Raw genomic sequence first — 14,603 nt, 5'->3', positions numbered from 1 at the left:
GTTGCTGCGGTGGCTGCTGCTGCTGCTGCTGCGGCGGCGGCGGCGGCTGCGGCTGCGGCGGCACCGAGCTGGAAGTGGGACTCTGCTGACTCCCGTTGTCCTCGCTGTCGGAGCAGGACTCGGCTGACGAGCTCCCCGCTCCCCCCTTGCCCTTGCTGCCGCTGCTGCTGCTGCTGCTGCTGTGGGTCTTGACGTGCTTCGCGAGATGGTCGCTGCGCATGAACCGCTTGTTGCAGACCGGGCAGGCGAATCTCTTTTCGCCGGTGTGGGTTCGAAGGTGCCGCTGCAACTCATCCGAACGTGTGAACCGCTTGCCACAGAAAAGCCAGTTGCAAACAAACGGTCGCTCACCAGTGTGCCACCGTAAGTGGGCCTTCAGATGCGACGTTTTCCCGTAGACCTTACCGCAGCCGGGTATGTGACAGCTATGGATGTTCTTCTTCCTGAGATGTACGCCGGCCGGACCGAGTCTCTCGGCTTCTTGACAATTCGGACAGTCGCAGGTCGCACGTCCGGTGTAGCGTCTTTGGGAGCGCGGCGACGGGGCTTGGCTAACGCCGCCTGCCCCAACGCCGACGCCGCCGCCGCTCCCCTGAGGGCTACCGGCACCGGCGCTCGCGCTCGCCGTCGCGGCCGCGTGATGGTGAAGCCCGAACCCGGGCGGGCCTCCCGGCAACATCGATTTGTACGTGTCTTGAAGGAGATTGTGACCGGCGGTGGTCGCGGTGGTCAGCAAATGATTGCCCGCGAGCGCTAGGCTCGTCGAGTAGTCGGCCGAGTAGTTGGCCATTTGCGCGGCATGCACACCGACGCCGACCGTGCTGCCGACGTCCAGCCATCCGCCGGCTGTCGCGGCCCCGTGAACGTCCCACCAACCGTCGCTCGCTTTGATACCGCCGTGTGTCGCGCCCGGCATCGCGTTGAACGGCCACGACTCGTACGGATGTCGGCCGTACACCGAGCCCAAGGTCGCTCCCTCGACCTTTCCGAGCAGGCTGCTCTGATGATGATGCGGATCGCCGGCCGGTTGGGCGCTCGCTGTTCCAGGAAAGTACAGGTCGCTGCCGTATTGAGGCGCGGTCGACGCGCAGGAAGTCACCGGCGCTCTCGCGTAGCCGCCGGTCGTGCTGCCGGCGCTGCTCGTCGCCGCCGGTCTTTGACTGACTCCGGTCGTTGTGCATCCACCTCCTCCTCCACCCCCTCCCCCTCCCCCTCCCCCACCTCCTCCGCCTCCGCCGCCACCGCTTCCAGCGGAGTGCTGCGGCGAGCTGCCACTGCTCTGCGGACTCTTCTTCCACGGGTGGAAACCTTTGCCCACCGCCGCGTCGGCCAAAGGCGGTGGACTCTTGCTGCTCAATTTGTTGCACTGAGCCGCGAGCATCGCCAACGGTGTACCTCGTAAACCTGGATGATCCTGAAACAAGAAAAAACAACCAACGGATCACGACTCGATTCCGTCCAATTCTTCTTCGGTAGATGGTTCGTTCGTTCGATCGATCGATCGAGTACAGCACGGCACGCTGGCCACGATTTTATTACGGCGAAACGCGTTCCCGAGCAGGTGTTACCTCGGAATTACGATCCACTCTTCCGATACGATTACGCAAGCCGATAATAACGAGTTTCGGCGGGCTTCGCGAATTAGGCGCCCGCGTGTATATCGATCCCGGGCGAAATCGCCCGCTCGATTGAGACGCTTTCTCAAGGTAACGCAGCTCGTAATATCGAAATCCACCGGACGCTCGATGCGGCCATAATCGCAGCTAAATCGACCCAAAAAAGAAACCGTGCTCGCTCGCCACCGGCCGCCGGAACCGAGGCTTCCCCCGAGGATATATAATGACACTAAATTGCCGGTCCTATCCTAGGAGAGAGAGATCCAAGATTACCCGAAACTATCGTCAAGCTCGACTCCACTCCACTCACCTCCGTCTACCTCCGTTTCCCTCGCTCCATGATCAACAACAACGAAATCTTCCGCGCCCTATACCCTAACGACTTTTGTACCTCGCGTTTTTCCAACTCCAACGCCGCTCCGACGGCGAAAGTCGATCGTACACAAATTATCGAGACGTCGTTTTTGAGTAGCGAAGGAAAGACGAGCGAGCCTCGGTGGCTACCGAAAGGTTGGAGGCTGGCGAGGGTCCGAAGCGGATTCGGACGTGGAAAGGTAAAGGCAAAGGGTCCGCGGAAGCGGCAGGAAATTAAAGTCTGGCGGGCCGCGCAGCCATTAGCAGCCGGCGCCATCGAGGCGACACGCCCCCACGCGGTTCAAACCTTGCACCAACACCGACCAAAGACAACGGGTGCGCGCACCCTTCGACGATCCAGACAAAGAGCAACATCGTGACAGAAAGAGAGAGAGAGAGAGAGAGAGAGAGAGAGAGAGAGCTCTACCAATCCGTGGTCACCCCGTGCTGTAACTTCGGGCAAGGTTGCCAGGGTAATAACCACGGTTGCGGTCAACGGCGAGCTCCTTTCCTGTTCCGCTCTTTAAAAAAATCTCGGAGTCGTTCTGCCATGGGTCGTCGACTCTTTCACCCTGTCGGAACTCTTTGACGGAGCTCGTGTATCGAGCCTCGTTAGCGTCGTTTCAAAATTTCCATCCGAAGCTTCTCGTCGGCCCCCTAATCCCCAACGTTATCGGAGGACAATCCTGGAAAAGGGAGAGTCGAGAACGCGATGGCTCTCGTTTCGAGGCGTCGACGAATAGCAAGGTGGCGACGAACTTTGGCGCTTGCTCGTCGCGGTTTCGCCGCAACGGGGGTGGAAGACGACCTCGTCCTTTCGGCTCTTTGCTGCTGTGGGGTGAGAAAGCTGGTTGAAGAAGAAAGAGGTACCACAGAGAGAGAGAGAGAGAGAGAGAGAGAGGAGAGGACGAGTCAAAGAGAGGGAAGTAGGAGGATGAAGGGGAGAGAGTATCTCTCGGCCGGTGGTGTACGAGCCACGCCCTCTTCGAGCTTCGTGAGTGCAGGTTGTAGGCAGGCTACGTATTGATCCGGCGGAACGATATGACAGTGGCCTGGTGGAGACAACGACGTCTCTCAATTAGCCTGCTCTGCCTTCCTTTCTCCACTCTATACCCTCGCTCATTCCGCGACCGCTGTAGAGAAAATGCTCGTTCCACTTACACCGGATAATGTAGTCCGCTGTTTAGGTCACGAGTTTCCGATACGATGCATGTATATCGCGTCAACGCCTCTCAAATCGATCTGCTCGCGATGTCAGACTTCTTATCTTGAAGAGTGGATATCACGGTGGATGATCGTTGTGATAGCAGATTAACGAGAACGCGTAAAGCGCGTTAATAGGGTTATCGATTAGGACGATATTAACTGGCACACCGGTCTGTAATTATATCGCGCACTACGAACAGGAGTCGTTATTTCGTGCTAGCAATGCACGAGCGCGAGGCGCCTTCCAGTCGCCGATACACGCTCGCTCGTCTCTGCTTATACCTGTCGTCTTTCGACCGTCGCGATTCTTCGGCAACTGTTTATGTTTTATGCATGTTACGCACGCAGGCGACATAGGCTTGTGCGCCCACGTTTTCGCTTTCTCTAGCGAACTCGAGCGATTCGTATTAGACAGCTTTGTGGGTGAGGCGAATAGAAAGAAGGATTCGTAAGATCGTGGCAACGAAAGAACCGATAAAATCTGACGTACGATAATCGTAAATGAACGAGCTTTGCCGCGTTTTCGTTGTTCGCCGGTCGGACGTTTCTTTCAGTCACATATTTGCGAATATAATTCGAGGAATGAAGTCTAAACAGAAGTTTGCTTTACCTGCTAGATATCGTAACGAGTACCACACGCTTTCGATATTTCACATACTTTTGCATGCATTTTGAAACCGTCAAATCTCCCACGAACGCATAACAGTCTTGTTATCGTTGAACGGCGGATTTTTACAGAAATTCGATCATCTGTTCCATGCTATTTTCACGTAAAAATCAACTTTGCAACTTACAATTATTATAGTATAGCGTCGAAAGGAAAAGTTCCACTTTCGCGCGGCGTCAACGCGCGAGAGATGAATCGCTCGTCTGCATAAGACCGAAAGCGCGGGATTGCGAGCGAGATTCGTCCGAGGTTCGCGGCCTGCTGTCGGCACAGTTGAAAGAGAGCCATCGTAGGTTGGGCACGGCTAGAATCCTTTGTTTTAGCCGCGTGACGTCACGCCCATCCTAGCCAGCTAGGACTAATAACGCCTTCGGCTGTGCCGCGCATAAATTAAAACCAGGCAGCATCATCGTCTCCCTTCTTCCTCGCCTCTCTTGGCTGGCAATCTTCCGAGAACTACGTAACACCAGCCGAGTCCTTTCGAAGATGCAGGTCGTCGTAAAGTTCCGACAATGAGCGGGTCAAACGTTTCGAGGAAACAGGAAAGTAGAGTGCGAAGGGAACGAAGGATTTGTCGGTACGTTTGCCGTACAGTGTAGACGAATCCACTTTGTCCGTGTTTCTCGCGCGAATCTTACGTTCGAGTGAACAGGGGACGGCGTGTCGAATTGGCTCGACGTGTGTAACGAAAGGAATTCATCACGTGTTCGAAGAGATTCATCGATATCCTGGAGTAGACGAGCTCGAGAGATTTTAGGAATCGATACTAATGTAGAATTTTTGACATTTCCAAGTTCTTTGGTGGAGTTGAACACGCTGGCCGAATGTTTTATATAATGTAATATAAATGTAATTATTAAAATTAAAATTATTATATGTTTTTCTTGTCTAAAGATCATAGTTTATGTCCATGGCCTGTATCATACGTTTTACGTTCTCAATCGCTTTATCAATCGCTTGAAATTTCTGATGAAAATTGATTTCGAATCATCAAACGATAGTATTAGGTTGTCCGAAAAGTTTCTTTCGTTTTTATAAGGAAATAATAGCTACAACATAATAATGGAAATAGAACGAGATGAATCACACTTAATTCAATAAAGCAATATAAAATAGGAATTGTTGTTCATCTATTATCACCTTATGAAAGGAAAGCAACTTTTCGGACAACCTAATATAACGAAGAGGGATGAGTACGCAAACGATCTTATCGGGCTTGATAGATCTTGCATAACGTCCAAGTTGCATGAATTGTCTAATTCCGGGAGCACGGGAATGTTCTTCGTAGAAACGATAAAAATACCACGGTATCGTATAAATTGTGCCAGCCCACGTGTCAAATAATAATTCGATCAGTGACAGACAATTTGCCATTTAGAATATTACGTTATTAATAATTCAGGCTATAGAAATGTATAGAGATGTGTAGATTATCAGAGGATAAGCGTTTTATGTGATCCGAAATCAATGACCAACGATTGTATTCCAATTCTAACATTCTCACACATAATTGAAGGTATAGAAGAAAAGAGTCAATCGTTCGGCTATAGACGACGTAAAGAGAAAGCGACAGGGTTGGTGAACGGCTGAAACAAAACGGAACCGGTGGGTGTCAGAGCGAAAGCAAGAGCCACGCGACAGCTGAACGCGGGGTTCGCACAACGGTCGACTGAAGCGAGGGTGCGAACCGGGTAAACCGTAGGGTGTCGAAGCAACTGGGCGTGTGGCAAACCGCATCCGACGTCTACGCGTCAACCTTCTTTCCCTCTCTCCTCATCAAACCACAAATGGAGACGTTTTTAGTTCCACTATCGAAATACATTTCCAAAGGATTCGTATAATTCCGATCGAAACGACGCGATTCTTTCTCTTATCCCGAAAAGACAATTAAAGTATCGAGGCAAAAAAAAAAAAAAAAAGAAAACTAAAAAGAAGGTCCGGTAATAGAGCTGGACGCGAAATTAGTCGGCGGTGTTCGCTGGTTTCCGTGTAAAAAGCGTCGGTCGTTTTCGAGAGGCATTGACCACCGGCTCCTCACTGGCACCTGCCTCGAGCTGCTTCTGATTGGATCCACCTGCGTTCCTCTTCAGAGAGATCGTCCAAACGGTACGCTCGTTTTTCCGAATCGCAGATTTCGAGAGCTTCTCAACGACGTAAATAAGCATAGACTATGAATGGAAAATGCGATAAGTCGTATTGGTCATTTTCTATAGGACAGCAATTACCAAATCCCAGATCTATCAAATTAATTCCTCCTTCGATTATTTCGTATTAAACTATTTCTTTTTAATTGCTAAGTATCGCAGAAGCGGGAAAATCCACAAAAATGAACTTGTCATATCTTTCTCGTCTGGTTTTCGAGTATTAGGCTATCAATAGCGACAATACCGTAGGATTTTCCCATTTCTTACGAATCGCGGTATTCGTTTCAGATTACTAGAAGAACAGTCGATCCATCGGGATTTTGTATCGGCGCGTGATGCCATTCGAACTGTAATACGTGGTTAAATTTTCATTTTATTTTATTAAGGAGCTTAACCTAATAAAATACATCCACAACTGTATTATCGTTAGGTGCATAAAAATAATTTTACATCGCCACGATATCGTAAATTATTTATCCGAATTACAGCTCACTCGAGTCGCGAGAGTTTCGAACTCGAGTCACAAAACTAGCGCATAGTTTCGAGTTTCCTCTCGAATCTCGATGAATTCCAAGTGTCGCTACTTATCTGCGTTTGCTGGCAGTTGGACTGATATCTCGCTCGCAAAATAGTACTCATAAACCGTGCAGTAAAGTTTCACAAGCGATTCGCTTCTGTGCTATGCTTCGCCATGGGAAACGGACTGCTACGCAATCTTAATATCGATCTGGTTCCTATAAAAGCAGCTTGACGCGGGGTTGTAAAAATAAGCTCTTCCGTAACAACTTGGCGCGGCAGTAAAAGCGACCGCGAGAGATTAAATTAAAACGAGACGCGTACGCGCGCTTGCGACCGACGTCGTTCGCCAGATTTTCATATTTTCTGTTAATTGCTTCCTCCGGCCAACAGGAGGAAAAAAAGATGAACGTGTACGGGCCACGAATACAGCGGTTGATGGCGGTAAACGGCGTCGTTACAGCTCTGGTTCGGCTCGACGCGTCCCTTTGGGATACGTGGCGAGCTGAGAGATCGCCATGATATCGTGCCTCGTTTCTAATGCTAATTATTTGTTTATCGGCCTCTGCATGCAACTGCTCCGACACGCAGACTTCACCCGATAAAACGCCGCTACCGCTTTCGAACCCTTCTACGAGCGCGAAGAACTTATTATTCCTTCCTACACACTATTTGCTTCGCGGATGGTGTTCTCCATCGCGAAAACACCGTTGTTTTCTCCGATTCGATTTCTCAACAGTCCTCAACCGTGTATTTATCGATCGACGAGATTGCAGGAATATTATTTATATAACACTCGGTATTAATACTATGGAAATGAAGCGTAGAAACTTTTAGAAGGATTCTTCATTGCAAAATGAGAAGCATTGTATATATATATTTAGTGCTGTTTACGTGTACATATCGACCGAACGAGAGATTATTTCATTATTTTTGAACATTTTACGGTCTTTCCTTTTTACTCTATTTCTTTAACGTTAACCAGAAATTCGTACGTCCTTTACACGTTTATACGTTTACCGATACGCAAAGGGGAATTTAGGTAGAGTTCATTATTTTCGATCGATCGAAATCGATGAGATTTGCGTGTTTGATTTTCAAGCGGCTCTTACATCTCGCAGTCTCAATGAATTTTTTAGAACAAATTCCTTCGTAAGTGATCGCGTGTCAGTGACGATTCTCTATATCCTGCGTTGAAGTTAAGGGAAGAAATTTATGTACTATGGTAGATTCACTATGGCGGATCGTGCTAGTCTACTTCAGAGAATTCGAAAGAGGGTAAATTTCCATGATCGGACATCGTGGAATCAGGTTTCGTGGACGTTGTTCCACGGCTATTGGGAAACGAAACATAGAGAAGCTCATCGGACACGATAGAAACTTTGGTCGGGAGACGGGATTAATAATTTTATTCATGAGTAACCAAGGCTGCACCGCGACCAAGAAGAGCCTCCGTTAGTTCCCACCAAGCGGCAGCTACCTGTTATCCTCCCTTCTAAATTATGTTTTTTAATTAAATCCATCGTGAGAGAGCGACTCGGCTATCTCTGTTTCGCCCTTCGTCCCTGGTCGCGGCGTCCCTCGTCTGTCCGATGTGCGCGCCGCGCGTTACGAAAGGTCCGATCGTATATCCGAAAAAGTCTACCTCGCTGTAACCGTGGCCCGGGGCCAAAACAGGGAGCTGCCCAAATTTATTCGGCTATCGAGCGACCGGAGGGAACACAGAGAGAAGGCTGCTTCTTCTTCTACTTCTTCCTCGCTTTTTTCTCTTCCATCGTGTTGTTGTTGCTCGCCACCGAGTTTTTTGGCCTCCGTATAGGCCCTCGACAAATTTCAAATTGCCCTTGGACCTAATGATTTCCGGGTATAGAACGGGGCACCCACGTAACCAAAGGGCAGTGGAGCAAAGGGAGCAAAGTCTTAGAGAACGTTGCCACGATCGAAATCGGTTGGTGAGCGCGGAGAAGAGAAACGACAGGGAGAAAAATGGCCAGGCTACCGATTCATTAACACTCGTAAATCTGTCACCCCTCGCTGTTCCGAATATTAATCGCGCACTACAAGTTTGTTATAATTCGTAGCCAGTTAACGTCGTTTATCCTCGGCCGAGTATACGTTTGACGAAGAAACGGAACATGTTTGACCGCCCTAAACGTTTTATCGCCTCCGGTACCCACCGATTTTGCGTCGGTAGCTTCGATCCTCTTGGACTCGCGCCCGGTTCGTGTTAACTCGACGACAGATTAAAGCGGAGCCGAAGTCCAAGGCAATAGCTTCCCGCTGACAGCGTTCCTTCCTCTGTATAATCCAATTGACTTCGGTCTCCGAGAGGAAACGAGAAAATGATCGTACTAAATGTCATCAAAAACACGAGAAACATCGATCCTCTCGATTTTCCTCGCTCTGGGATCGAGGCCCACGGGTTTGAATCAATTCGATATCGAAGTCAATAATCAAGAACAATCCGCAAACAGATCCAAACAGTGAAACAAAAGGGACGCGTGATATTAGAACAAATACGACATATAATGTTACAATAGCATGTACGAACAAATAGAAGAACATTTGAGTGAGAAAAAGGACTGATCTGAGAAAAAGGATCGATCGAGAGGAAGAAGAATCAATTGAATTGGATAATTGTACCAACTAAAACCTTCTAATTTTTACATAGATTTTCAGATTTTCAAATCAATGTAATTTGCGTCAATGAAATTTGAAGATGCTTTATATAATCCGCACGATACGTACTTACGAGTTTTCTATAGTAAGTGTTCCGATACTACGTCGAGCCACTGTATCGGTATGTTCCACGAAATCACGAGTTTATTTTCCAAGTAGATTCGCACATGGACGAGAACCAAGGCGTATCCGCTCGTTCCGAAGACAGTGACAATGAGGCAAATGTTTTCGATAGAGCAATTGCTTTTCGACAAAAATCGCGGCTCGTTTTTCAGGCGTTACGTCTTCATTAGGATAATGAGGCTGGCGTAAATCTGTTACGGGAAGCGGCGTGTTGTTGCGCGTGCTTCTGGAATATCTCCGGGATCTGGGGGACGGAAGTCATCGCATTTGCATCGAGTAATTTAGTGGTACATAAAATTCTGCAGCCAATTAGCGGCCAAGTGTCCGATCTATCGCCTGGCTAGTCGTTTACTCCTTTTAGAACGCTTCTAATTTCGGAAAGGTGACCCGTTTTGAACGTCTTTCATTTCCTCCGTGTCTACGGCCAGTTTCACCCTTCTCCTATTCGAGGCGATGCTCGCCTCTCGCGCAAGCGAAACTTAACTGGCCGTTCTAAAGGACTGACGAACGTAAAACTTTACATTTGCTCGTGGAGCCAGCTTCAACGTTCGATTAAATTAACCTTACGAGGATATTAAAGATTCTCTACATTCCTTTTTTTCTTTTTTCTCGTCGTTCGTTTCGTTTGCTCTCCTTTTTCTTTTTCTTTTTTTATAGGAGATACGTAAACGAATTTTATATCAACGAGCAGAGTACTTCCCCGTTCGCTATCTACCTTTTATTCCTACGTTTTGCTCTTACTTTTCTCCGTACAATATCCTCGTAAAGAACATATATTTCTCGTACTTCGAAGCACTATGAATATAAAACGCCTTGGAAGTATTTATTCCTGGCAAACAAACTACATCGATAATGAATTAATCCAAGTCTTGGAACGAGATGTTAAATCTCAAAGGTCCTTAATTATACTGAAATAACTTCCTAATGATATTTCAAGCTTACCTCATCTTCTAACTATCCTGATACTTATGTGCACATGGGGGTGTACATATTATGAAAGCCATAACGGAAACCATCGAATCAAGACAGAAATCGCAACTCGTTCGAGAAACCAAACAGCCTGAGGGACCGCTGTTAATTTTCATCCAACTTACGAAACGGCAACCTCTGCCTTAATCGATGTCGCGTCCCGTCATCTCGTAGAAGTCGGTCCGCCTATATTTCAAAGTGGCCCGGCTATAACGACAATATTTTCCACGCCATTTGTCCGAGGATCTTTCGCGCTCGCGTCCAGAGGTCGCGCGAGGGGCGTGGTTGGATAGTCGTGTTTATTGTTCGGCCAGGTAGACCAGCGTGGCCGATCGTTCGATATATTATTCGGCTCCTAGATCAGCCTTCCGAGAGCTTCTCGTTCCCGTATATTCCACGTTTTATCACCAGCACTGCCACGGTGGTCCTAGTCGGCGGCTTTCTTTCAATTACGAAAGTTTAAGTAAGTAGCGTCACCGCGCAGCCGAGAAGGGCAATCGTACGAACGATAAATTAACCGAATATTAGCATTTAAATGATCCACCGGTTGAACGAGGATTTTGATAGGGTTTCGATGGACCCACGAAACCTGCGAAAAGTTTCATGCCAGGGTCTATCCAAGGCTGTGCTATGTCGCGCAACATCTGGCGGGAATCATCAGTCTTCGACAACTACGATACGACGTGCTACTGATGGATGAACCTTTTGACAGACCTATCGTTCCACCATCGTTCAGAATACGATGGTTTTGTATCGCCTGTCACCGAACGCCCTGACGATGAAGCCTTTGTGTTGCCCTAGGACCTTCGAGATTGATAGAATCGACGTTTACACGCTGCTCCAGGTTACATGCCGAATTAACGATTAAAGCGTTGAACTTTCATTGTTTATGAATCAACGATCCTGTTATCTTGCGAGAATAAAGAGCACCGCGGTGAACAGGAAGATTACGCGAAGCGTAATGATACCGCTACTGAAACTTGTACTACGCTATATATTTATACCACATGTAATGTTAATAGCGATACTAAAACTTACGATACCAATATACTAGGAACATTAGAAAACATTGGGAACGTGACTGGATTGTCAGAATTTTTCTGATACCATTGCACATGAAACTAACTTTCTCAAACTCAAATATACAATGAAAACTTGGTACGAAACGTTATTTTCCACGATGCTTGCGTGGAATCCTTGGTAGGTGAAAATGGCCCGGCGTTCGCTATTTGCGTCGCTTCTGCAGCATCAATCGTTCGAAAATAAGGGATTGAATCGCGAGAAGAGGATGGAACGAGGCAGGCTTCTCTCTGGTGGCCACACACGCGGCTCTCACCTGCACGAGCTCGATATTATTTATTCGCGGTATTCGCGAAACGCCGGTTGATACAGGTCTTAGGCAGCTAGTGCCTGTCGTAATTTAGTCGCGCAGCGTTTTACGAGAGGCGCAGGGACCAAGAAGGTGAACGGTACTTGGCGAAATTCGCCAACGAGCGAACGCGCGAGCCGATAAATTTACACCGAGCGGCATACTTCTAACAACCTAAGTGCTCCTTTTACGACGAAAGCTTACATTGAAAGCAAGATACGCTCGATATACATATATACGTATATATACGCAAGTTGGTTCGTAATTGCGGCGGAGATCCGTGGACGAGCTGTGGAGCGGTTCCACCAGCTGCACCTGCGAATATTTACGTTCAATTAAAAACTCGTAAACACCTAACACCGGCTAAATCTAAATGGACCTGGACGATACGGTTGCTCGTCCACTGTTTCAGCGTCATTGACTGTCTTTCAACGACCAAGAACAACGACTCTTTCCACTCCTTTTCCACAGTTAGCCGACATACGAATGAAACGAACGCCTTCCGTTTCGTCAAAGGAATAAAGACTATGTAAGGTAGTGGTCGCGTGTCGATTACACGAATCGATGGTCGCGCACCTGTCCTCACGGTGGCTTTGCCAATTTCGTCCCTTGATCACGAGAAACGTCCAAATTTTTGGAAAGGCTTTAACGAGACAGATACGTCGAATCAAAGGGAAATTGCTCGTATTAGATGGATTATGGTTTCTATCGAAGCTTCTTGGAACCACGTCGCGTCTTTAAGTAGATATTCTATCGTAAATCTTCGGGAAAACTGATTTCCCATTATTGAGATACGTGAGATTTTGTGTGCTACAGATGTGTGTGGCATGGAAGATGGTGAGACAAAGAGAGTGCTGAGACGCGTGCAAATGTATATCGACGAACATCTTGCACATCACATATTAAATAAATCTGAAACTACTTTCATATCGATTCTAAGTGTAATCTAAGCGTCCCTGTACATTTATTTCGGCGATTAACATGCACAATTCTCAACGCCTATTGCAATTTTTTATTTTCTTCGTTCATTTCGATTAATCGTAACTTTTTGTATTTGGTCGTTCCGATTATGCAATTTATTGGAAATTTCAGAGGACGCGAGTTCGACAACGTTGGTTAGCTATAACTCTGCTCTTCTAATCTATAATAAAACGATAAACGTCGCTTTATAAAAGCACTTTATCAATGTAAACTGTCAACTTTACACCGCAGACTTTACCCATCAATAACGATGATTTATATTCAAGAAGATATACTTTTCCCAGTTCGAACGTCACTAACAGTAATTGATCGCTACCCGATGGTTAAAAACCATTAGCATATCTATTAAAACCATCCACGTTTATCTTCCATGATCTTTACGCGCGAAACATCTTACATGCGTACTCAAAATTCTGTGCGTGGAATAAACAGCCATCGAAAGAGTTAATCGATACGCGCTCGTCGAGGGTTGCCGATAAGCATCGTTCGCGTCGACAGCGTCCATCTTTTCGCGTGGAGCGGGTCGACACGCGACAGAACCGCGACGTAAAATCGGCCTTCGGTCTGACGGTTGGAAAGAAGCCCGAGAGAGCGACGTGGCGCGAGTTAAGCGGCTGGTCGAGGCAATTTAGCAGAATCCTCTCGAGAGTACATCCGTGTGTACGCGCGGCCCGTGTAATACACGTACACTGCTGGCTTGTCCGAAGTGTTACTGACGGCGCTACGCCAACAAACTGCCACTAAATCACCTTTGGCAGACCGTGAACCCGTTCATCTCGTCGGACGCAGGTGCTGCTAAAGCGAACCGCTCGAGAGGATCCAATCTCGGCGCCGCCGCATCGTCCACGCGGTTGTAATACGCTTTGCGCAAAAAGTAAACGGTTGCCGGATCGGCCTTACAAATAATTCGACAAGGTAAATAACCCTCGTGCGATCTTCCTGGATAGAATTCTCTCCGTGCTTGGTAGCGCTGTTTCGCGGAAAGTATGCTCGATGATAGAGATACGGTAAGTTCATAAAGCGAAACGTTAAGCTCGGCAAATTGGTATCGCTGCTACTAAAATATCAGATCGTTTCTTCTCGAAAGTTCTTTTAATCTGGTTGGCTTGCACATTCGTTTTGTATTTCGAGTCTTTTCGTTGAAACATTGCGTGTGCTTATTTGTCTTCTTCTTATTGACTTTAATTCTACGTGTAAGTGACTACGTTGTTAATAATTTTATAACGTAATCTCGCTATATCGCTCGTATTAATCGTATTTACCTTGCGATAGAATGCTTCCGGCTCGAAATCCATGGAAAACTTACAGAAGTTAATCACTATCCGACTGGTTGCTTCGTAAGGATAAATCAAGAACAGTTAGGCTAGCGACCACGCCGTACGAAGAGACGTGAAACGCGCGCTTTCTCCGACTATGAATTACACGCGTAACGATTATAGACATTACGTGCACGGAGCGTTGCTGGAAACCGCTAAAGAGGACCACGGAGACTGTTTAATTTTCCTGCTCCGCGTGGACATGCTTGATAAACGTTCGCGTAATTTACCCAGCCAATTTTCCTATCTTTTCCGTGTACCTCCATCGAGTCTTCATTTTCTCTATTGCCTGCAGCTGAGAGTTCGTTGCTGCTCTGAATAAAGGATGTCCGAGATCGTTCGCTCAGATATGTTCGATATACAGGGTGTAAATAACGAAAAAAGAATGTCAGGCATCAAGACGACGAAAAACGTCGTTTGCGGTTTATTTTTTCAATCCGTAAAAGTATAACCTCGAGTTAAATGAATTTATAGAAATATGTTTTTCAAAATATCATTATATGTGTGCTTGGATAATGAAAATGACGAGATTCGTAAAGAACGCGGTTGATCGGTTCAGCTTGTGAGAAGCTCGTATTCGTTTTTCGCGAATACTTTGAATGCCGCATAATAGAAATGATTGATAAATGGCCGCGATATCTGGTTCTGGGAGGCGCGCATTAA

At 47.2% G+C, this 14,603-nt stretch overlaps 1 protein-coding gene across 1 annotated transcript in view; it reads right to left on the bottom strand.

Annotated features, from left to right (window-relative positions):
• The window catches only part of LOC122574131 (transcription factor Sp9-like), a 31,503-nt gene that overhangs the window by 318 nt on the left and 16,582 nt on the right, over positions 1 to 14,603 (bottom strand). Inside the window, exons 2-4 of the mRNA XM_043741336.1 lie at positions 352 to 1,414; positions 162 to 283; positions 1 to 71 (exon numbers count right to left, since the gene is read on the bottom strand). Coding sequence (XP_043597271.1) covers positions 1 to 71; positions 162 to 283; positions 352 to 1,414 — 1,256 coding nt within the window. The remainder of the gene's footprint in view (positions 72 to 161; positions 284 to 351; positions 1,415 to 14,603) is intronic.

This window comes from Bombus pyrosoma, linkage group LG13 (genome assembly GCF_014825855.1).
Source record: "Bombus pyrosoma isolate SC7728 linkage group LG13, ASM1482585v1, whole genome shotgun sequence".
NCBI lineage: Eukaryota > Metazoa > Arthropoda > Insecta > Hymenoptera > Apidae > Bombus > Bombus pyrosoma.
The sequence above is the reverse complement of the archived record's forward strand: the minus strand, read 5'-3'. Positions and strand labels throughout refer to the sequence as shown.